This window comes from Sciurus vulgaris (assembly GCF_902686455.1).
Source record: "Sciurus vulgaris genome assembly, chromosome: 12".
Lineage (NCBI taxonomy): Eukaryota > Metazoa > Chordata > Mammalia > Rodentia > Sciuridae > Sciurus > Sciurus vulgaris.
In genome coordinates this window covers 49741374-49765308 of record NC_136473.1, presented here as the reverse complement: position 1 = coordinate 49765308, position 23935 = coordinate 49741374, and the positions used below count along the sequence as shown (strand labels likewise).

At 34.6% G+C, this 23935-nt stretch overlaps 1 protein-coding gene across 4 annotated transcripts in view; it reads right to left on the bottom strand.

Annotated features, from left to right (window-relative positions):
• FMN2 (formin 2) overlaps positions 1-23935 on the bottom strand; it is a 361252-nt gene that overhangs the window by 58789 nt on the left and 278528 nt on the right. For all 4 annotated transcript variants that reach the window (XM_079106095.1, XM_079106094.1, XM_079106097.1 and 1 more), the window contains one exon: positions 8639-8690. In XM_079106095.1, the coding sequence (XP_078962221.1) occupies positions 8639-8690 (52 nt within the window). The remainder of the gene's footprint in view (positions 1-8638; positions 8691-23935) is intronic.

Here is a 23935-nt window from a genome sequence, read left to right as displayed (position 1 = left end):
GAACCCCTGTTTGCATCTGCCCTTTGAGGTTGTCTGTCTTTGCACTGGATTCTGGAGGTCTCTGAGAAGTGCCTTGTGGGTTAACTTACTTAACATTTTTTTTTTTTTTTTTTTTTTTAATCCTGTAACCTTTTTGTTCCACTGGTCTTTCCTTTCCCCTAGAAAACCAAATGAGTCCCGGTAATTATCTTTTAAAGCAGATTTCCACTTTGTCTTTTAAAATGTGTATATAGAGAAAATCATCTACAACTGTTTTACTCTTTCATATTTTCATTCTATCCAGAAAAATCTTTTCCTTCCTCTGAGAGTGATGTCAAACTATTTTTTTAAACTACTTTTATTTAGTTTTCTTGGAGTATCTATTATTTTCTCAAGTTGTAAACCATAAATCGACTTGAATAATGTTAGCATGGTTAAATACATTTGAAAACTTCTTTATTAACTTTTATCCATAGAAACTTTGTTTTCATAAAATCCAAAACAGTGGGCAAAATGGCAAATACTTTCTTTCTAGCACTATCTCCCCCTCTCTATCCCAACACCATATGCTTCAAGAACACAGTGATTAGAACTCCCAGAAAAACATACTGGGTCTAACCTGAATCAACATGGAGAACACAGTTTCAAGAGACAGTTTATTCTAGACCCAAATGTATTTTTAAATAATGGAGAAGATCTTTTTGCCCCTATACCACAGGAAAGTTTACTTTTTTATAATAATTTTTTTTAAAGGGTAGAAATTCTTTAATGTATTTCCCCTTGTAATTATCAGTCCAAACTGGATAGAACCCTGATAACATTTTCCAAAGCAAAAGGTGTTGAAGTCCTTCTATTCAGAATGCATTAAAGTAAACTAACAAGAAAAATTTCAGGAGAGACCACCACCATAGAATGTTCTTTATATAATTAACAGTGGTGAACAAATCTGCAAAGAGCATCAAGGAGTCTCACACTGGTAAAGGTCATTGGATCTTGTAAAAATTTAAGTAAATATGCACAGAAGAAAACTCATCGGTACAAAGAAAAGTGTGTACCTAAAATTTTGCCATGTGGCCCCCACAAAAAAAGTATGAAATATAGGTTTCTACCATCAGTCCTTAGGAAGGCCTGCTCTGATGGGTCTCCAGACACAAATCTTTTGGCAGGATCTGAAGTAGTTAACTAAGAATCCAAATCGGGAAATAAGAAACTCCAAATTTACTTTATCAATATTGTTAAGGGAATGATGTCATTGTTTGGGGGTTTTGCAAAGACATTCCATGTCACTTCAGTTTTTAATACCAGGCTGGAGCCTGCATGGTCTGCCAGCATAAGCCAGATAAACAAAGACCTGTAGTCTTTCTATTCATCTCGGGATAGTTACTCAGAAAGATTCTGGAAAATATGCCTATTATGAACTAAACATTTCACTTTTCATTTTATCCATGTGCCAGAAGTCCATTCTTTGGATAAACATTTTACAAACTGACACTCTCAAAGTCACTAAACATGATAAAGTATGTGTGCATCAGTTCAGAATAGATTAAATATTTTCTCTCCCATGATGAAAGAATACTTATATACTATATGAAGCCACTGGGCCCACATTCCTTTTCTTTCTTTCCCCCCTCTTTTTTGTCTTTATTTTGCATGAAAGATTAATTTTCCATTTCAACTCATTTGTTATGCAATCTTGGCTTTGGTAAAATATCACTCAAGCAATATCACATGCAGAAATAGTATTTATTTTTTAAAATGTGTGATTTAAAGTTCTCTCATAAATGTGCTTTCTTCCATTACTATTTCTTGCCTTTGATTACTGATTCTTTCCAACTGCCTTTGCTAATATTTAAGTAAAGTGGGAGAAGAATGGGAACTCTCTTTAGAGTTAAAACAAGGACCCTATGAGGTACATTAAATATATTTGTAAATTATACATTCATCACAAAATGTTAAAACAAAGAACAATAATTTATTACTTCTGCATGATTGTGCTAATTGCTTCTCTAGTCAACAAATTCACTATTATCTTGTGTGATCAGAAGTTAAGTTACAGGGACTGGGGATGTAGCCAGTGGTAGAGCACATCCCTAGCATGCATGAGGCCCTGACTTCAATATATGCACACCCTCCCTACCAAAAAAAAAAAAAAAAAAAAAGAAAAAAGAAATAAAGAAAGAAAAGACAAGACAGAAGGATTTTACAGCTGAGCTGTCTAATTGTTTCAGCTCTTGGGGAGGGGGCATAGATTTCTATTCTGAAAAGTAAAAAGGACACTATTTTGTTATTTTCAGTAGCACGATATACAAACATCTTCAAAAACAAATGTTCTCATTCATGGGAAAAGTCACCAACTTCCTAGAAAAATATCCCTTTAAAATGGTAGGAGTGGTAGATACATGTTTCTCTGACATTACTCCACAGGGTATCAAATATTATACTTTGCTCACCCTAATTTCCTTTGTCCAGAATGTCACCTAAATTAACTGACAAGGGTAAGTAATTTAACACAATAGATATAATGTGATACATATTTTATTTTTAGTCATTTTTATCACTTTATTGATGCTAGAAATAGTGACATTAAAGCAACTGATAAACAACATTTCTGAAACGTGTTCTTTTTCCATTTCAAAAGTCAATTTCACCCTAAGATGTGATTTTTTTTCACCTGTGTAATTTAAAGAAAAACTAGAGGAAATTCAAAGAAAAATCTGAAGTTAGTCATAATTTAGATTTCAGTGTAATACAGTTGATTGTATAACTCTCAGCCTTCTTACTCTTTAAATTTAGATATAAAGAAATGACCATTTACTAGAAAATCCAAATTTTCTACATTCTCTGCTTTGTGAGCTGACACAGATGCTAAATAATTCTGTGGGAAAATAAAAACAACCATATTCAGTCTGGTACTATTTCTCCACAATTGAAGAAAGCCATGTATGCTAATTAAAAATAAAATAAAAGGAGAAGCTGAAATAAACACACAGAGTGGGAATGTAGCCAATCTTAACAACATTCCACTGAAATCCATCTTGTAATACAATATGATAGTTTGGCCTCCCAGTGAAATCATCTGAAGATTGGAATATATTCATCCGATTTGTATTTGAGTTTTGGATATGGTTCAAGACTCATTTGTCTAGTCGCCTTACTTTCTGGGAGAATTGAAGAGTTTGGTCAACTTATTTATTCAAAAGCTATGTTTTTGTTCATGTGAAATAGGAACTCAAAATTCCACTTTTTAGATTAACAGAAAAATGCATGGATAAACAATTATCACATAAAATTATTATGCTAATGAACAAATAAGAAAAAAAGATGACTCATTTAGAACATATACTACCATTGTTTCTTTTGAATATCTTTATTTTAGTTACAAAAATAACATGATCTGAAAAAACAGAATATTCTACTATAGAAAACAAGTCTAATTATTTTCTTGATAAAAGTTCAGCTTATTCATTTTAAATGGAATAACAGACAAGACTTTAAAAAAAAAGGTACAACACACAAAAAGATTAATAAAATTCCTTTCTAAGCAAGCTGACAACCAGTGTATGTGTGCTATTTACAAAGCCTTTGCATATGAATGAGCTTTGCTAGTAAGGCCTCTTACCAGCCCTACTCCAAGAAGCTTGTGAACAGCCAAGGACAGGCATTCCATTCCCCCAGCTCAAAAGGATGAAAAGGAAGGACAAGCTTCTGTCCCTTCTACAAAGGAAGCCCAGGCTCTTTGTGGTTTATCCAGTTGCATTTTGGAGTGGCAGAGCCAGCTCAGAGGGGAAATGTCACGGCTCTGTCCACCACACTGCTTTCTTTCATAGAAAAGTAACCTGGATGTGCACATGAAATACTAAATTGCCTCAAAACCTCTGGGAAACTTCTTTTGTTACAGAAAAAGTTGGTAGTGACTACAGGATCATTTTTGATCCTTAAGGCATTTGATAGATTCACTGAGCAGTCACAATTCTCTGTAAATGACTCTCATTTAAAAAAAATCGAAGCACTTAAATTAGTCATCATTTTGACATTGGGTCTCTTGTCACGGGGTATAAAGTAAATGCAAACCTTCTTGAGTATTAATAACATCACTGAAATATTAAAAAACAAAAACAAACAAACAAAAAAATGTACCAGAAAATTCTTTAGATTGGGAGGTTTTTCAATATAATCATACAGCTGAAATTTCCTTGTTTATTTTCTCTTTCAAGGTCAAAGGGTTAACAGAAGGCTGGAAACTGAAGATCAACTTAAATGAGCAAACCAGGTAGTATCAGTTTTTTTATGTACCATCTTACCTCCTAAATGGATTTCATCTGGTTTATGGCACCATAATACACAGAACATAATAAGAATAACCAATAATAAAAATAGAAGAAATGCTGAGAAACTATCTGCCTGAATAAATACATATTCCTGGTTCTTGTCTCCCTTAAGGCCTTGCTGAGGCAACTGAAATATTTAGAGATCAAATAAACTAAGTGTGTTTTCTTTCAAATCTGGTGGGGTTGCAGATGGCAGGGAGGGAAGTTAAAGGAACTTTTGGTCAATTCAAGCACAAAGAAGAGTGCCATAAACAACCATGGCTTTGAATCCTAAAGATGTTTATATAGGTAGAGACATATTTGGTTAGTCACTGTTGGGAGTGGAGTGGCATATGAAAACAGTCAAGCCTCAAGGGGAAAAAGAGACCCAGGACATAAATGCAGGATAAAATGTACCATTTCTTCAAAAGCACGAGAAGAGTTAGCCAGCCTGGCTGAATGGAAGCCCTCAGCACACCACGCAGAAGCATTTCACATGCACTGTCCTAGCAGAAGCATTTAATTCAGCTGATGCTGTTATACTTATTTTGTAAACAGTAGCTAGATTGTACGTAGGACTGTAGTATATGATTTTATTTTTAAGTCTGGCTTCAGGAGCTTCCCCTGGGTCAGAGTAATTTATCAGTCAATCAGTGACTGGTCAGAAGTTGTATGAAAGCTTTTAGTGCTAGAAAGGCTTATAACATATATTGATGCTAGTTAGAGAATGCTTTCAAGTCTGCCCCACATTGCAACCTGATGCTCATGAGTGGATATAGCACAGTATACTTATGCACAACCTTCCTGACTGCCAGGGTTGACTGTGACCCCAGAAGGCTCCTTTCCTGCTGTCTTCTCTCCTTGTTCTGTCCATTAAATTTCTGATTGCCTGGTCATTTGGCCTGTTGCCGTTGTATCATGGAACTACAAAAGACCTCTTCAATAGCTCTCCTCCAAGACCTCCACAGTTTTTGACAGAGCTGGTAGGTAGGGAAATCTATACATTTTATCTGTTCTAAATAAAATCAGTCCTCTTAGAAGGAACTGAAGATTTCTGAGCAGAATTTCTGAGTTCTTATACCAGAGCTAAAGCTAGTATGGGACAGTGGGTCACTTCTCACACAGTGATACTATCTATAAGCAGAAGCTGAGGTAGGCAGCCCCTAAACTTCATTGTTCCCAACCTCTCCCTTCTTGGGATAGACTGTTCATCAATCAGCTGGAATAGAAGCATTAGGGTCTCATATTCTTGGTCTGCACACACAGGATAAGAGCTTCCCTCTGGGAAGTAGGGGCCTCTGCCTTCTTGACCACACCTGCCTATATTTGAGTTCCTGTAACAGTACCTGTAAGATTAGAGATGTATGCACATATCTTCAATTGGCTCTGTTTTTCTGGGAAACCCTGACTTATATAGAGAGAAGGGAAAAGAAGAGAGAATTAAGGCAGAAAAGTGGGGAGATTTCTGAGGTGTTTTTCTATACTCATCCAAGATTACAAATCTCCATTCTGGAAATAACGGTTCATTCAAGGGAAACTCCTGACTTCCTCCCAGGATTTTACTTTTGAATATGGAAATTCGAGTTTGCTATAACCAAACTTTTCAACCTTTATTCTTAATACTAGTTCTCACTCACTATGTTGAGAGGAAGGGGATATAGCTCACATGTCACCAACTCAAACTGTTCTTACCAAGATTCTGTAGATTTTCTTGAATGAATGACTCTTTGCTGTACACCCTTAGAACAATTTCTAAAACTGTTAAGAAACTTTTTTATATACCTTTCTCCAAACCAATATTTGTTGAGAAAAGAGTTCATTCTGAAAGTTGGTCTCTCAGGTATTTTGGTAAATACAAGGGAAGAAAATTTTAAAAAACCTCTATCATGTAGGTGTTTTACATATATGTTTAATGTATTTAATTTACTTATCATAAACTGATTGCCACATTTCCACATTGACAATGTGGGCATCGCTTCTTTTCCCACAGATACAGGCATGGATTCACAAGTGGAGGTAAATCCTTAGAGCTACAACAGCAGCAGTTTGTTGCAAAATATAGGTCTAATGCCAAAATCCATCCTCTATAACCAGGCCATGACACCCAGGAGCAGATTTAATGGAAAGAATGAGAAACACAAAACAAATATGGAGTCCAACGTCTAACTCTGGTTTCTATTTCCACCACAAAACTTTGTTAATTGCTGATAATAATAATAATAATAATGCTGATGATATAAAAATAATATGGCAGTTAACATCTATTGATCAATTACTGAATACTAAGGATCTTCTAGGGATTATCTCATTTAATCCTTATCTACAAAGTAGATACTATAAGATGAAGGTTTTGTACTAGTCTAGGGTCACAGAGCTATCACCTGTGAGAGGCAGGAATCAGACTCAAAGGCCATGGAGTCAGGGTTACACTGTTATCCTGTACAGAATTAGTATTGATAATTGCCCAGATTATACAGGACTGCCGGGAAAATGATACTTCTCATTTCTTGGGGGACATGTCAAATGTTTCTGATGACCCATTATTATTTTTCCTTCTGAATTTCAGAGTTACTTGTTAAATTATAAAAGATGGCTCTTTTACTAACAATTTCATCATTAGCCAGTATGTTTCTTTCATGCAACTAACTGAAATCTGTTATAATTTAAGGTCTTCAACTCGGTTTTTGATTTCCATAGAAATTGGCCAATTCTGTTTAACAATTTGCCTAGGATAATGTTTTCTATCAACTTGAGAACTACTAAATGTGTGATATCTGTTCACAGAATATAAGGATCTTTCCTAAAAACGTAATGACAAACAACTTCAATAATTTTTTTCCGTCAAGAATAATCAGATTCTCTATAAAGGGTGTGATTGTTAATTTTATGTCAACTTGGTTAGGTTATGATACCCAGTTTTGGATCAAACACCAGTCTAGTTGTTGTGAAGGCAGTTTTTAGATGTGATTAACGTCTAAATCAGTAAACTTTAAAAAAAGCAGATCCCTCTTTATAACATGGCTGGGCCTCATCCAGTCAGTTGAAGGCTTGAGATCGAGGTTCCTGAGTGGAAGGAATTCTGTCTCCAGACTGCATTCAGACTCAAGATTGCAACATCAAGTCCTACTGGAATTGCCAGCCTGCCAGCCTGCTGCCTAATTTTAGACTTACCAGTCCCTATAATCATACCAGCCAATTCCTGAAAATAAATCTCTCTGACACCTTCCAACCCCCGTATATCTCCAATTGGTTCTAATTTTCTGGGGAACCCTGACAAATACAGACAGAAAGGAGAAGAGATCATTGAGGCAGGAAAGCAGGGAGATTTCCTGAGATGCTTTTCTGTGCTGGCCCCTGACTGTAAACCTCCGTTCTGGAAGTGAACTCGAATCCCAGGGAAGCTCGTGGCTTCCTCCCTAGAAGTTACTCTTGATTATAGAAATTCAGTAGTTTTTCATTACCAAACCCTTCAACTTTTATTCTTTTTTAAAAATTGTTTTACTTTTGGATTATTTTTGACTGAATCTTTTTTTGTTGTTCTAATTAGTTATACATGCCAATAGAATACATTTTAACACATTGTACATAAATGGAGTATAATTTCTTTTCAAAATTTTTTTTAGTTATACATGACAGTAGAATGTATTTATGCATTTTGATAAATCACACATAAATGGAGTATAATTTCTCATTTTTCTGATTGTATGTAATGCAGGATCACATCAGTCATGCAGTCATATATGTACATGAGGTAATAATGTCTGTTTCACTCTACTATCCTTTCTACCCTTCACCTTCCTTCACTCACCTCTACCTAAAGTAACTCTATTCTTCCCTAGCACCCCTCACCTTATTGTGAATTAGTATTCGTGAAGAAAATTTGATATACACATACAATGCAATATTACTCAGCTCTAAAGAAGAATGGAGTATGAATTCTTATTCTTCTGGTTGTACATGATGAGAGTTACACAGGTCATGTAACCATATATGCACTTAGAGCAATAATGTCTGACTCATCTTACTATTATTCCAATCTCCTCAACTCTTATTCTTGAAGCAGGTTCCTACTACTTTGCATTTTCTTGTATTACCTTAGACCTAAATCCTGTTTGTAAGAGAAGGTGCTAAACTTTTCTCTATAATCTGATATTTAGCAGAATTTTATATCATCCAGAATCACAAAAATAAAATGCAGAAATTGATTGTGGAATTCAAATACACTATTTCTTTTTTTAATGCTTGAAAATAAAAATCAAACAAATAATTGGTTCCTTGGAATGAAATATGCTAAGAACCTTACAAGTCTATTCTTAGAGGAAATATTACACTAAAGGAAAGCAATTTCTCACCATTTATGAGTTTCCGTCAGTGAAGTCTCCTCTGCCTCTTGGTCAATTTTAGCTGAAAATGCAAGAAAAGGAAAGAATGTAAGACAGGTAGTTACATACTCTCAGGTAAAATATAATCAAAATAATCTGAAATTTATTTTAATTATTAATTCTTACGTACTCCAACCAAAAGTTTTAAATCCATAAGTGTCATATAATTAAAAAGATTATACAGATAGATTACCCACATTTTCAGGTTCTAAATTATTTATATTAGTATTTACACTAATTTATTTATATTCGTATTTATATTATCATTTATACTAACCCAAGAAACAAAAACACATTTGATGTAATTTTTTGTTTACATCAAATGTGTCAAGGATTTAGATGTCAACAATTAGCTGAAAATAATTCTCTGAAGCAAAGTTACAAACATGAAGCCAAGAAACTACCCAGAGCTGGGTGCGGTGGTTCATGCCTGTAATCCCAGCTATTCAGGAGGCTGAGACAGAAGGATTTGGAGTTCAAGGCCAGCCTTAGCAACTTAGTAAGGCCCTAAGCAACTTACCCAGACCCTGTCTCAAAATAAAAAATAAAAAGGGCTGAGGATGTGGCTCAGTGATAAAGTGCCCCTGGGTTCAATGCCTAGGACCACTCTCCCATAAAAAGGGAGGAGGGAGAGAAACTCCACAGAAATGCTATGGAACCTTCTTCAGCCATGATGGGAATTCTGAGCTCTTTACAATTGCGTTCTTTGTATCAGATCACAAGTGAATAACCATGATCTCATCTGCTCTAAAAGGGAAAATGTGATAGTATACTCATTTGTTTGCTGTAACTTTTGTTCAAGTACAAAGAATGATTGCTTGACACAAACTCAGAAGTCAAATTTGGAAAGGAGATTAATACTTCAAATTGCTTAAAATCACCTACAAACTCCATGTGTAAAACAAGTATTACACTGATTATCAAATTTTTTTAAAAGTGAGCATTCTAGGAATTTATTACTATGTATTACTTCACACCTTCTCTCTCTCTCACACACACACACGCACACACATTTATATTTGGCAAAAAATAAATAAATCCAGAGATGCTGCTATTTTGAGTCTATTTTATTAGATTTTTAAAAACATTAGTCTTGACCTATTAAATTAATTTCCTAGTAACCCACAGTTTGAAAATCACTGAGCTATAGAATAAAAAGGAAACAAAATAAATATACAATTTTTAAAAATCCTGGAACTAGTAAGTGAAGAAGCTGTCTTTTTATAATCATTCCCTTTTGGGCCACACTTGGGGCCATTTGGAGACATTAGAAGACAAAGTGAAGCAGGGCAAGTTGATTATAAAAAACTGGGAACTGTGCACGAAATAAAACCCGTGGTCCCTTAGCAATTGTCAAAGTGTCTCTATCACTACTTAAAACACAGTAGTACAGCTTGGGCTGGTTAATGTTTTACAACTTCAGGACAGTGTTTTCTCAAAGGTCTGTATAGTATCTACAAAGTCATAACCATGTGTCATGCTGCCACTCTTTGCCAGGATTGTCAAAATTTTACAGGAATTTCTCTCTCACACTCTCTCATTTCTCCCTCCCTCCCTTCTTCCTTTCCTCTCTTTCTTCTTCCCTCCTCACCCTTTTCCCATTTCCCTTGTCTTCTCCATTTCCTTCTCTTCCCTTTCCCTTTCTGTCTTTTAGCTTATTTATATAAACTTACAGGTCAATCATTAACTGGATTTAAAAAAACAAAACAAACAAAACAAAACAAAACAAAACCCCAGAATCAATGTTCCATGGTTTTACTTGGAAAAGGTTCTAGTATGAACATACTGTCTTATAAAAATCTGCTGTGGCCTACCTAGCATAAAAAATGATTTGCTTCCTAAAACAATTCTAGAATCACATAAAGTTTGTTTAAGGGAAAACAACAAAAGCACCACAGTGCATACCAATCAGGAAGGACATTTTTTTTTTTTTTTTAAATACAAAGATTAAGCTGAGGTTGGAAGACAGAATTTCTGGACTATTTTAGAAGATTCAAGTTAAATGATTTATGAAACTTAAAAACACACAAGAATGGTTCGCCAGAGATTTGTACTCTATTCCTGACCCTGTCACTAAAATTAGCTATGTGGCCTTTGGCAAACAGATTCATCTGTTAACATATATAAAATATTTAGCATAGTACCTCAAATAATTAGTGGAAGCAATACATAAATGTGTTCTGAATATTTTAGAATTGAAGATCTTAAAATTGTTCAATTGATAGAATCCATGATTATGTTTAGGTCAACTTCTAGTTTATTATGTTTCAACATTGTATGCAGATAACGACAGCACAAACTTGTAGCTTTTCAGAAAACATGAACCCTTAAGTAGGGTAAGTGGGATAAAGTTAAACTGGGTTTCACTTATTCACAATGATTCCTTTTGAATGTATACCAGAACAGCTCTTGCTTCAGTACAAGGCAAGTTTGGTTTTAAAACAATCCCACTTTAATCTAATGTGGCAGAAGATTGATTCTTACCAAAGGAACAAAACATAAAAACAGATCCTCTTACCAAACCTAATTGCCATATTGCAATCATAAAGCCAAATTAGAATAACCGAGAATACTTAAAATTTTTCTACTCTCCATTAGTTTTACATGATTTTCAAGCTAGGGGATTTGTATACTCAAACCATAATCAGTTTTGATAAACAGTTAAATTAGAGATCAAAGAAAGTACATTAGAGTCCACATTTCAACTCTTGATGTAGAGTCAACAAAGCAATGAACCTAACAGATTTTCCTTTGTATGGCAATCTTAGAAAAAACTTTCTGAAAAGTTGAGGTGCAATTCTTTTTTTCTGTGCACACTAAGATACCTATTTTCAACATGCTGTTTGTATAAATGCACCATGAAGGTTTTGTTGCCACAATTCTTTTAAACATGCTCAGGATGTTCACTTAAGTCATAGGTGCTGGATGCGGTTGCTTTAGATAGTGAGGATGAACCCACTAAACTGAAATAAAATGCTATTTCGTCAGGGAAAATTAAAACATAATTTGGAATAAAATATGAACAAATCTGCCATTCATTTAGGGAGCACATACCAAAATCTTAGTCCAGCTGCATTTTTCAGTTTGAGGAAAAACTTGCACATGCTGTGTGCCACCACTGTTATAAACAAGACATCCAATCACAGCTTTGCTGAAGGTGATATAGAAAATAAGGCGACTTTTAAAATATGCAACATAACATCTTAGCATGAATTTTTGATTTCCTGACCTTTTGTCTTCAGAAATACAAGAATAATTTGCATTTAATTTCTAATGCCAGACACAGGGACAAATGGCTTTGTGAAGTGTTTGGAAGGAGAGTGTTCTTTTTAGCAGCAGTTTCCAACATACTTATAATCTGTTATTGATAAACCTTATCAAAATAAAGTATGCTAAATTATATTAGAGATATAAAAGATTTCATATTCCACTTCAAATACTATGTTTCCCATTCTTTTAAAGTATATGGTTCGTTTCCTTTTTTTGCCATACTGAATGAGGATTACAGCTTTCTAATGGTTCACAATCAATATTACTGGGCTGGGGGGTGTTGCTCAGGTGTGGAACACTAGCAGAGCATGTGTAAAGCTCTGGATTTGATCCCTAGTATCTCAAAAGGAAAAAAAAAAAAAACCCTAATCATAAAAGATTATGATAAAAAAACCTGAAGAAGCACATAAAAAGACAAATAGGCACAGAATTGGTTTGTAGAGATCTTCAAATTAGCATCAGATCACCTGGGCTCCCTGTGCCAGAGCCTCCTCGGTGGCCTTGACCATCTTTGACAGAGTTGCTTGATAACTCTTAGTCCACCTCTCTGCCCCAGGGCCAGCTAGACCTCAGGTCTCTGGTGGAAGCTGCCTCTCTCACATCACAAAAGTTACACTTGTATTTCCCTTGTAATGTGTTCTTGCCACTCTGCCTCACATTTCCAGATCCCATTAGGGACGGTATTTGAGTGTTGAATATTGGATTTAGAATCAGACAAACTGGGTTTTGAATTAAAGCTCAGTCCACTAAATTGTGATAGATTTTAATAACTGAACATCACTTTGATATAATAAATTTTTTCATAATTAAAATAGGATAATACTTTTCCACTGAGCTGCCTTTCTTTTTTTCCCCTAGTACTGGAGATTGAATCCAGGGTCATGTGCTGGATAAGCAAGCACTCTAGCACTGAGTTATATTCTCAGTCCTTTTTATTTATTTTGAGACAGGGTCTTACTAAGTTACTGAGGCTGGCCTGGATCTTGTGATTCTCTTGCTTCAGCCTCCAAAGTAGCTGGAATTATGGGCCTGTGCTGCCACACCTGGAAAACTTTTTTTTGTGTGTGTGAAGAAAGTTTATTAAATTTATTTTAATTGATACATAAAAACATAAAAATTGTACATATTGACAGGCATCATATAATGTTTTGATACATGTACACATGTGTAATGTTTACCATATCCATGTCCTCATTTATTATTTCTTTATGGCAAAAAATTTCAAAACCCTTCCGTCTAGCTTTTTGAAATATATAGTACATTAACTTTATCTATAGTCACTCTACTGTGCGGTAGCACATCAGAACTTCTTGCTCCTATCTAACTCTGAATTAGTAACCGCTGATCAATCTTTTCCCAGTCCTCAATCCCACTGTTCTCCCTGGGCCCTGGTTACCACCAGTCTGAGATCAACTTTTTTAGATTTCACACTTGAGTGAAATCACACGGTATGTCTTTCTATGCCTGGCTTATTTCACTGAACATGATGATCTCCAGTTCCGTCCATGTTGTCCTATAGGAGGAATTCACTATTTTTTATAGCCAAATAATATTCCATTGTGTACATGTACTTTTTAAAAATCCATTCATCAATTGATGGACACCTGGGTTGTTTCCATTTCTTGGTTATTGTGAGTAATGGTGCAATGAGCATGGTAGTGAAGATGATTGTGAGGTAGTGTATAAATTGCCCGGTGCATTATAATACTCTTTCTGAAGTTCCCTTCATCTCATTTCCACTTCACTTTTACTATGAGAAGGGGCAGGGATGTGTTGCTGCCAGTGTGAAAAGACTTTCATTTTAGCAGCACCACAAATCTCACTATTTCACTCATTAGATGCAGAACTAAACATATACTTTGATAAAAAGAGGGTGCTTCTTTATGTCAGTACAGAACAATTATGGCCAAGAGTTTTACAAACTCTGGCAATAACGGTAAAATTTCTTTCTACTCAATCAATGTGTGTGTGTGTACCTGTTTTAATAGACTTAACATAGATTACTCCCCATGCCTACAGTATAATCAGAGATTAACAGCTTCTTAGAATTTTTAAGACATAGTAGTAAATCAAATTGCTATAAGGTAATTAATAAATTTAGCGAGGGCTTGCTAAAATCTAAAAGATAAAATGATTTTTAAAGAAAATTTGCAAGGTTCCTCTGAAGCAGCCCTTCTTATTCTAAACATACTATGGTAACCACTCATATCCTGATATTTGAGATCCACTGCCAAGAAAATGTTCTGAGAATAGTTATACTGAAAACAGAATTAGTGGTGGAGTGAGAATCAAGGGAGAGAAAGAAAGCAGTCAGTTCTCTACTGACCATGGAAAGAACAGGGTGAAGAAATTTAAGTGAAAAATAAAAAAGGCAAAGTAAAAAGTGGTTTGTACAGAGAAACTCAGTACCTCTTATTTTAATAGACTAAAATTGTAGAGAGAACTAGACCTACAGAAGTCAGTCAGTCAATTGCTGTTCTTTCAGCAGCAAACTGGGTCTTAGATTTTAATCAGAACCTTACAACTGTCATTCTTAACTCCCAATCTCAACTGCTAGACATCTGCAATTTAGGGCAGGGAAAGCCCAAGCTTAGAACCATAAAAGAAACACTGAACTTTTTAGGAGGCAATCTTTATTTATTTGGTTATTTTCTTTCCACCTATTTATTTAATTTGGAGTGAGGGTATAAGACTATCCTTTAGGTATAATCTACCAGAGACCACTAGCAATGAACACCCTATGTCATTGAACATGCAACTGGTTGAAACAGCATTTTAATGGTCCCATTTCTGCACCCTGGCATTCAGTGATATCTCCTCCCACAGCACTAACACTTCCTCCCCCAGATCTCTGCCTCCACAAATATTTCCCAGTGGTTGCTGTCCTACTAAGTTACTATTTTGACCCCGTGATTAGTGTCTGTAGTCGCTGTCTGGCTCCAGACTCTTTTGCAATGTGAAATATTTCTGCTGAACTTGTTCCAAATGACTCTGAGTAAGCAGAGGCACGGAATGGACGCCCTTTCTGATCTTGAGCTTTCATGAGGGAATACCACATATTCCCAGGTAATTGGAGACAGAGTTGCATTTGAGTAATATCAGATGGAAAGCAGCTCAGAACCCTTTCATCTGCTTGTCTAGGCTCTAAATCTTTTTGCTATTTTTCCTTTTATTTAAAGTGTTAACTAGTTTTTGTTTATAATTAGCTATGAATGTGCATTTCAGTTGCTTTTAAGTGCAGCCAGTATGGGTTATTTTTTAGACAGATGCAGTGCCTTTCCTCTGAGTCATTTAAAGTTGTCATTTAGCTGCAGATATATTGCTTTAGTTTTGAGGCTTTGGAGACACTCCTCCTTTTGACAGTGAACTAAAAGTCAAGTAAATTTAGTTAGTTTATACATGTCAGACAGAGTAGGACTATCACAATCTTTCCGTAGATAGCAAAAGAAATAGACTTAGGGCATCCTTTCCTTTGTGCTGCAAATGTTCTTAGAACAATAAAACAAATGGTGTGGAATACTCCTGGGAGGAAGAAAGACAATATCTATGAGGTATCAAATTACAACACATTCTTTTTAACTGCTTTTCTGCTAATTCTGAGGGTTACCTCAGCTTTTCAAAAATATACATTATTTTGATATACAGAAATATTGGTGTATATAAACATTGCATAAATGTTTGTAATTAAAACTCAAGAAATAGACACCATAGAATATGTTGCCCACTTCAAAAATTTGCTATATGTGCTTTCTAGCCAAATCTAAAATATGGGAAAGTCAAGCATTATTATCACTCAGCCTGATATACCTATTGAAGTGGTCCTCAGTGAAATTCCTTTCTAAATTTTCATTTTAAACCTAAAAGTGTTTCGAATATGGAAAACCAGTAAATATATATATGCATGAGTTTCACATTCTTTAGATAGTACAGTGTACTTTTTACTCTTTAGTTGTTGATTTTCAAATAGAAAAATTGTTAACTCCATCTATTTTTTATAGCCAATCATACTCAAGAGCTCTATACTGTTCTACTAACAGGAATAGAAAATCTGATGGACTTCACTAATATGGCATAAAAATACAGACATATCTAGGACCAACCAAGAAATAACCGTTCTATGGAAGAAGATAAATCCAGCATAGTCACTAATACCAAACTGAACTTAAATCTGGATCTTTCAGAGGAAACAAAAATCTCTACGAGTTTTTAATTAAAAAATAGACAAATGCATGTTGTTAAGACTGAACTTTCAATATGAAAAGCAATACTAACAATTCCAACTTGCAGATCCAAAATATGAAAACACAAACTGCTTGAAATAAAAATCTGAAAACTAAAAACAACTTCTCCTGATGTGTGTGCTTTTCTTTCTAATTTTACTTGAAAGAACAATGCTTCAAGGCTAGGACATTTCAATCCTAGAAACAGAAACCGCATAACATGACAGTATTTCAACCAACATTTGAGCATCTAGTATTTTTGGAGTACTTTGTTGGGGCTCATGTACAGATAAACATCATTACAGTCTTTTCCCCTCAAGAAAATGATAAATGGAAAGAGAGAAATTCAGAGTCCAGTGTGCAGCTGTTTATAGGGATGAATCAATGGGAATGCTAATGCAGATGCAGATATTACTGTTCTAATTCTTTATGTATAATAACCCACAATTACACACCCCTAGAGGAAAGGAACTAGAATGATTCCTTTTACAATCCAGAAACCAGCAGTTAAAAAACTCACACAAGACATAAGGAACACTAAAAGAGAGTCAGGACTCAGACTCCATATCTACAACATGCAGAACTGCTTAGGAGCTTAGTCAAGTGAAACATCCATGTGCCTAGTGCAAGAGAAGTCAATGAGGGAAAATCAAGGCAATGCACTGGAGTTTGGAAATGATGAACAATGTGGAAGCAAGTCAAGGAGGAGAGATTGGAGAGGGTAAATAGAGTAAGAAAAAAGGCTAAGAAGCAAAAGTTCTCCACCGTTCACAGTATCAAGAAGGCACAAAGGAGACAAGATGGGGTCCTGCCTTTGATGGTGTGGATGTTACCATCATCAAAGCAAAGGAGTCTGAACTGGGCTCCATTCAAAGTTGTGGAAAGAGACTTCCATATCTGGGCTCCCCAAGGATGAACATTACTCCCTTGCTATAATCAGTAAGAAAACCTGATAAAAATACTAAATAACAGTTTTCATATACTAAACAACATGCAGCACAGGACTCTTATCTCTGTTGAGCCCTTTGATCTTCCTGAATTTCTGTGTAAAGACAATTTCCAATTGTGGGCCCTGGGAGGGAGAGCTAACAAGTCAACCAGGATTCCTGAGTTGAAGAAATAGATAATGGTTGAGGGAGGATGAAATACATGAAAATTGAAGGACAGAGGTCCAGAGAAGAAATATCTTGCAGAAAATATGGGTCAGAAGTCTACTGTGAAGTCTTCTAGAGTTTTTGTAGCATACATAAAGTGGCATATGTATGCAGAGAAACTCCACAAGTCTAAGCAAAGAATAACCTAGAAATTAAATAAGTTGTATAACTCCCAAACCCTTTCAGGGTCAAGAGATGTTTGAAGTCAGAAGAGCCAGAGTGGACAGCTGTTAATGACCTGGGGTAGGATGATTATTAGAGAACCTGGCAGAAGGAACACCTTATTAGCAGAATTGAAGAATACTCTAGAACAGCCTAAGAAAGGCTTAAAGATAGACCTTAAAGGGTGCAAACTGAGTCACACATTATTTAAATTATCTACCTAAACAAAGTCAAATGTTCTAAAGAAGAGTCTAAAAAGAGACAAAGAAATAGAATCTGTCCTGCAGCCTCTAGAAGGTACAAAGTCTGGCTAATAACACTATCACTTTTTCCCACTTGGGGTTTCTGATCACCAGAATTATAAGAAAATGAATTGTGTTGTTTTTAAACCTCTGAGTTTGTCATAACTTGTTATAAGAGCAATAGAAAATCAATACAGATTTCTCACCAGAAACCATGCAAGTGGAAAATCAGGGAATGGTATCTTAAAATGTGGAAAGAAAAAAAAAAAAATTAACCTATTGCTATGGTTTGAAAAGTGTCCCTCATAGGCCCATGTGTTAAAGGTTTGTTTGCCAATACAGGGCATGACTGGGAGGTGAAGGAACCTCTAGGAGGTGGGTCTAGTAGAAGGAAGTTAGGTCGTGGAGGCCATGCCCTTGAAGGAGATATTGGGACCCTGCCCCTTTCTCTTTCTTCATAACTTTGGCCATGACATATTGTGCTGCCAAGAGGCTCAAAGCAACAGGGCTAAGTGACCATGGACTAAAATCATGATCTTTTAAAGTGGTTGTCTCAGTTTTTATGTCACAGTAATGGACGGCTGACTAACACAATTGACAACTGAGAGTTCCATAGTCAGTGAAAATATTTTTTAAGACAGGAAAATAAGAAAAAAAATTTCAAGAAATGATTGCTAAAAGAATTCTGTATCCTCAAACCTACACACTGATAAATGTTAAAGGAAACTATTTAGGTAGAATAAAAATGATATTAAGTTAAAAATACATACAAATGAATGAAAAGAACTGGAAATATTACTTGCATGAATGAATATGACATGTTTTTCTTATTTTAAAATTCCCTTAAAGATAACTAATTTAAAAGGATAAAGTAGGAACAACATATTATTTTGGTTATAACATATGTACAAGTAAAATATATGACAACAGCAAACAGCATGGGAAGGAGAAGGGAAGTATATTTCTGAAGAGTTCTTATACCAAATGAAAAAGTTCTATATTTTTTTTTTATTTTTTACAGACTGCATTTTGATTCATTGTACACAATTTTATTTGACAAATTAAAAGGGCAGAACACTAGAGAAAACACCGAATATATAAAACAAAGTTGTACAGCATTATGATTCATGGTGGCAATAAAATAAAATATTAAAAAATACTCAACTCATCCATAGGAAGGAGGGAAAGAGCAAAAAAGGGAAAACTATAGCTAAGACAAATAGTACATGAATTCAAAGATGATAAATTTAACCCAACCATAGGGATAATTACATTACTCCATACTCCAGAACAGTCCAGGATGTTAGGCTGGATAAGTAAAGGTCAACTCTATTCTCTCTTGAAGAAATCCCACTAAAATATAAATATATACTCAGATTAAAAGTAAAAAGATAAGAAGATGTGTACTGTGCAAACACTAATCAGGATAAAGCTGAAGTAACTCTACTTAAATCAGACAAATTAGACTTCAGAATAAGATATATTATCAGGAAAAAAGAGAAATATCGTATAATGATAGATTGTTTCAACAGGAAAACAACAATTCTAACTATGTATGTACCTAAAAACAGAGTTTTGAAATATACAAAGCAAAAATGAACAAGTAAAACTGCAAGGAAAAAAAAAGACAAAAATCCCCAAATTGAAAAACTGAAAGAAGAAATAAGCAATTGATAATCGTAAGTAGAGATCTCAACACTTTTCTCTCAGTAACTGATATACCAATTAGAAAATTAGAACACAGAGGATTTGAACAACATTATAAAAGCAATAGAGACTTTTACACACAGCCCTGAAAGGTCACTGCTGTGGCTGAGGAATGAATCGGAGGGAATAGAGGCTGGAGGTACATTCGTCTATTGAGTAGCTATTACAATAATATGGAACGGTAGGTTGGGGACACAGATGGGAAAGAATGTGAGAGAGATAATCCATAAAAAGAATTTTTAAAAAGTTAGAGTCAGAAATGCTCCTGAAATTTAATCTGGGGAAATGGATGGGAATAGAAAAGTCCAAAAAGGCAAGTATTTTGTTTGATAGTTTTAGCAATAAATAAACCTAAATCCACTGTTTAATTAAACAACAAGAACATTTCCATAAATTTTGTGACAGCTTTTTGGTACATCTTATAACTATCTTATTTGGCTTGCCAAAAACATCTCATTGTTAAAGCTTTCAAAACCTTAAAAGAAATCAAGTTTCCCTCTCAAAAATGATTTAGGTTTGGTTTCCTTAAATATGTAATAATAAATCTATATGCATTTTATACAAATTCCTTACCTGGAAACATTATATATAACATAAAATATATGAAATATAATGTATTCCCTATATAAAAATATAAGTAATTATTTATTAACAAAAAAAGGGGAAAATTGGAGAAAAAAAAATACTTGCTTCTGCTCAATCCTCCTTTACCCTGTGACAGTCATTACTAATTATTCATGCTACCCTCTCAAACCCAAGAATCCAGGAAAATCTGAGAGTTATCCTCAGAGCTAAAGAGAACGCTATCAATTTACCAGATTTGGCAGGTGAGATGAGATTATTTACCATTGAAGTGACAGGACTTTTCTTATAAGTTAATATACTTTATAAATGTCTTCCCAAGATTCTAATCATGTGCAATAGAGAAAGGAAATTATACCTAGGCACTCTGATGTGCCATGAATCTACACCTCACCAATGCTGTTTATCATCACAATAGAGATCAGGAACCAGAGACATCCTACATGAACACAATCCCTCAGTTTCTATGTCCCTAGCTGTCCAAAAGACAAGGTAACATCTAGTGAGAATAAATGCCAAGCATAAAATCAATAAACTGGCAGATTTTAGACATTAATCAGAAAACCTATAAGTTCTAAATCGTTAAGTTATTGATATTTTCCTCTGAATCCACATGTTGATATTTCATAAGTAACTATAGACTTAGAAAACTATAGACAATCGTGGGTTTATTATGCCAGCATTGCTTTAAAAAAAGAGCCTTAAAAATTTTAAAGTATTAGTTTTGAACTGAACATTTGACTATTTTTTTTTTCTTCAAAAATCTAGGAAGTTTCACATCGGTCACTAAGGAATATATTCAGGTTTCTGCCACAAGAACATAACAATTTGGTCAGAATTCATATTCATGGTCTACCCTATCCAAATACCCAAGAATGAAGGAAGCAAAGTTTAATCATAAAAGAAAAAAAAAGGGCAGTTAGTAATTCAGTATGTAACACGAAGGGCAAAGGGTGATATTTAAAAACTACATTTTATAAATATATTAGCTATATATCACATATATCTATTTTATATATTACATTTATTTTCTATATTTTATATTTACATTGAGTATCACATACTTAAAAGATTGTTATAATACAATCTTTTCCAGAAGACTATAGGTTATGAGATTGTTGGCAATTATACTGTAACAGAATGACAGTATCAAGGAAAAAGGAGACCTGTTGGGAAATGGCATTGAAAAAGCAAGAGATTAATTTGGAATAGAATAAGATCAATGCACAGGATCAGAGAGAAGTGGGCATTTTCAGGAAATCTATAGGTCTTAATGATGATTAGATGAGGGAGACAGAATTGTGAGAATATGGAAAAGGGGCGCATCAACAATAAGGTCAGTATTGCTTCCACATTTAGGAATGTTGCAGTGCTTAGCAGTTCAACATACTGGAACATACTATACACATGTGCACTGTGAGAAATGTACACTTTTTTTTTTTTTTTTTAAGCGGTGCTAGGGATTGAACCCAGGGCCTTGTGCTTGCAAGACAAGCATCTACCAACTAAGCCATATCCCCAGCCCCAAGAAATGCACACCTTTATTCACTGTGATCTTTTTCTTTTAAAAGCAATATAGAAAAAAGGTTGACAAGGAGAAAAATTAGCAAACAAGTTCTGGTGTATTTTCATAATGAAACACTATAAGGTCATGTAGGAAAAACATGCTGATACAAATTATTTTAAAGATATTACAATGTTAAAAAAAAAAAAAAAACAAGATAGACCTCTATTTTCAACAATAGTATAGGATAGGTATCTAAAGAGTTTCATAGCAAAAACCATTAAAAAAAAAGCTGGATTGAAGTAAGACTGAATGCATGGCTGAATTGGATAGAAAATAAGGAAAATTCTCTGAGGCCATAAAAGCAAACAGGAGCAGGTTTCCAAAGAGGCGTAAACCACCTCTGCCCTTAGGCATCACTTTGGTTTGAAAGGCCACACAGGAAAATTTTGGACAGGTCTAAAATCCTCCAAGGTGCCCAAGGACACCTTGAAAGAAAAAAAAAACTCAAAAGTATCATCTTCATTAGAGTAGACATTAAGGAAACATGTCCATCTCATGGCGGCTCTGGGTGGGAGGGGAACCCCCTCCCATGAGTTCATAACCCCAAATGGGCTCTCACACTGTGCAAGGACACAGTGCATAACATAGGATTCTAACCTGCAAGGCAAGAATTTATTTAAAAATAATTCTTGGTTGGTAGTGCCTCCTGATGATTAGCCAAAACAAACTTAGTGAGAAACAGAAAAACATAAAAGGGCCTGAGAGAAAAATTTAGATTAGAAACAAACAAAAAATTGGGTCCAAGTAGGATTGTCAATACAACAAGGAAGAAGGATCAAGGCTCCAGACGGCTGAAAGGAATTCACTTTGAACCCAGAATTTCATAATTAACAAATCTCTCTCAAAACTAAGTGTGATATAAAGATATTTCCACAAAGGCAAAAGCAATTTACAACCTAGAGTTCACACAACACTAACTTTTAAAGGATTGACTTTCGAGGAGTAAAATAATATTAGAAGGCAGGTAGAATATGAAGAACTGGTAAGCACAAATGGGATTAGTTAAAGCAAAAAGTGAATATATAAGACAATAATACTTCTCTATTTTAGGAGTTATAAAAACATAAAATAAAAATGAAACACTGGAAAATAGCAGAGACAGACATCATTACCCTATGTACATATGTGATTACACAAATGGTATGAATCTACATTGTGCACAACCATAGAAATGAAAAGTTGTACCCCATTTGTGTACAATGAATCAAAATGTAATCTGTAAAAATAAAAAAATAAATTAAAAAAAGAATAGCATAGAAATGGGTAAGATTCATGTTAAGACATTCTAAGGATATATTAATTTGGAGGAAACTAAAAATAGCAACTTAAGACTTTGTTAAAGAATTGTGTTAATGGGGGTTGGGGAGATAGCTCAGTTGGTAGTGTGCTTGCTTTGCAAGCACAAGGCCCTGGGTTCCATCCCCAGCACCAAAAAAAAAAAAAAAAAAAAAAAAAAAAAAAAAAAAAAATTGTGTTAATGGAAAGAAAAATTCTATATGATGTCACTTATATGTAGTATCTAAAAAAGGACAAAACTAACACCAAAAACCCCTCATATACATACACAAAAACAGAGTAGAAAGGTCAGGGGTCAGGAGGTGAGGAAAATGGGGAGACTGAAGTCAAAGATACAAAGCTGCAGTTATACAGGATGAATAAGTAATGTCAGGCACAGTATGAAAACAAGAGATGATGATACTGTATCATATACTGGAAATTTGCTAAGAGGGTTATGTTTAGCTATTTTTACCACCACCCCCAAACGTAACTGTGTGAAATGATGAAATGTTAACTACTTTACTGTAGTAATCATTTTACTACGAAGACACACATCAAAACCACTGTATACCTTCTAAACAAAAGAAAGGAATTGTGTTAAAATATCAATGTTGTGTATAGATAATAAAGATATAGAAAATAACTTTCAAAGTAGTAGAGGAGAGAAATTACATGAGCAGAAAACCTTCAATCAATCTATGGTAAATTATTTACAAAGATGGTCAAAATAATTCTTTCTATTCCTCTAATCCTGCCCCTTTGCAAAATGATATTTCCACTCTTCCTGTCTATGCTGCACTGAAGGGAGATGTCAGAACAATATGGCCAGAAGAGAGGAATGGAGCAAAAAAGAAGCAAAACTTCAAATTAATATATTAATAAGAGAGTTCAGCACACTAACAGGTTATAATAGCTTTCTACAATAATTATGTGAATTTTATAGATTTTTAAAAAATAAGTATAATTCACAAAACATAGCAGAAAAAAATACTTTGGTAATATATCTGCAAAAAAGTGAAGACCTTAATAAAATTGTAAAACTTTTTAGACAGGCATCAAGAGATATAGGTACATGCCAATCTTTA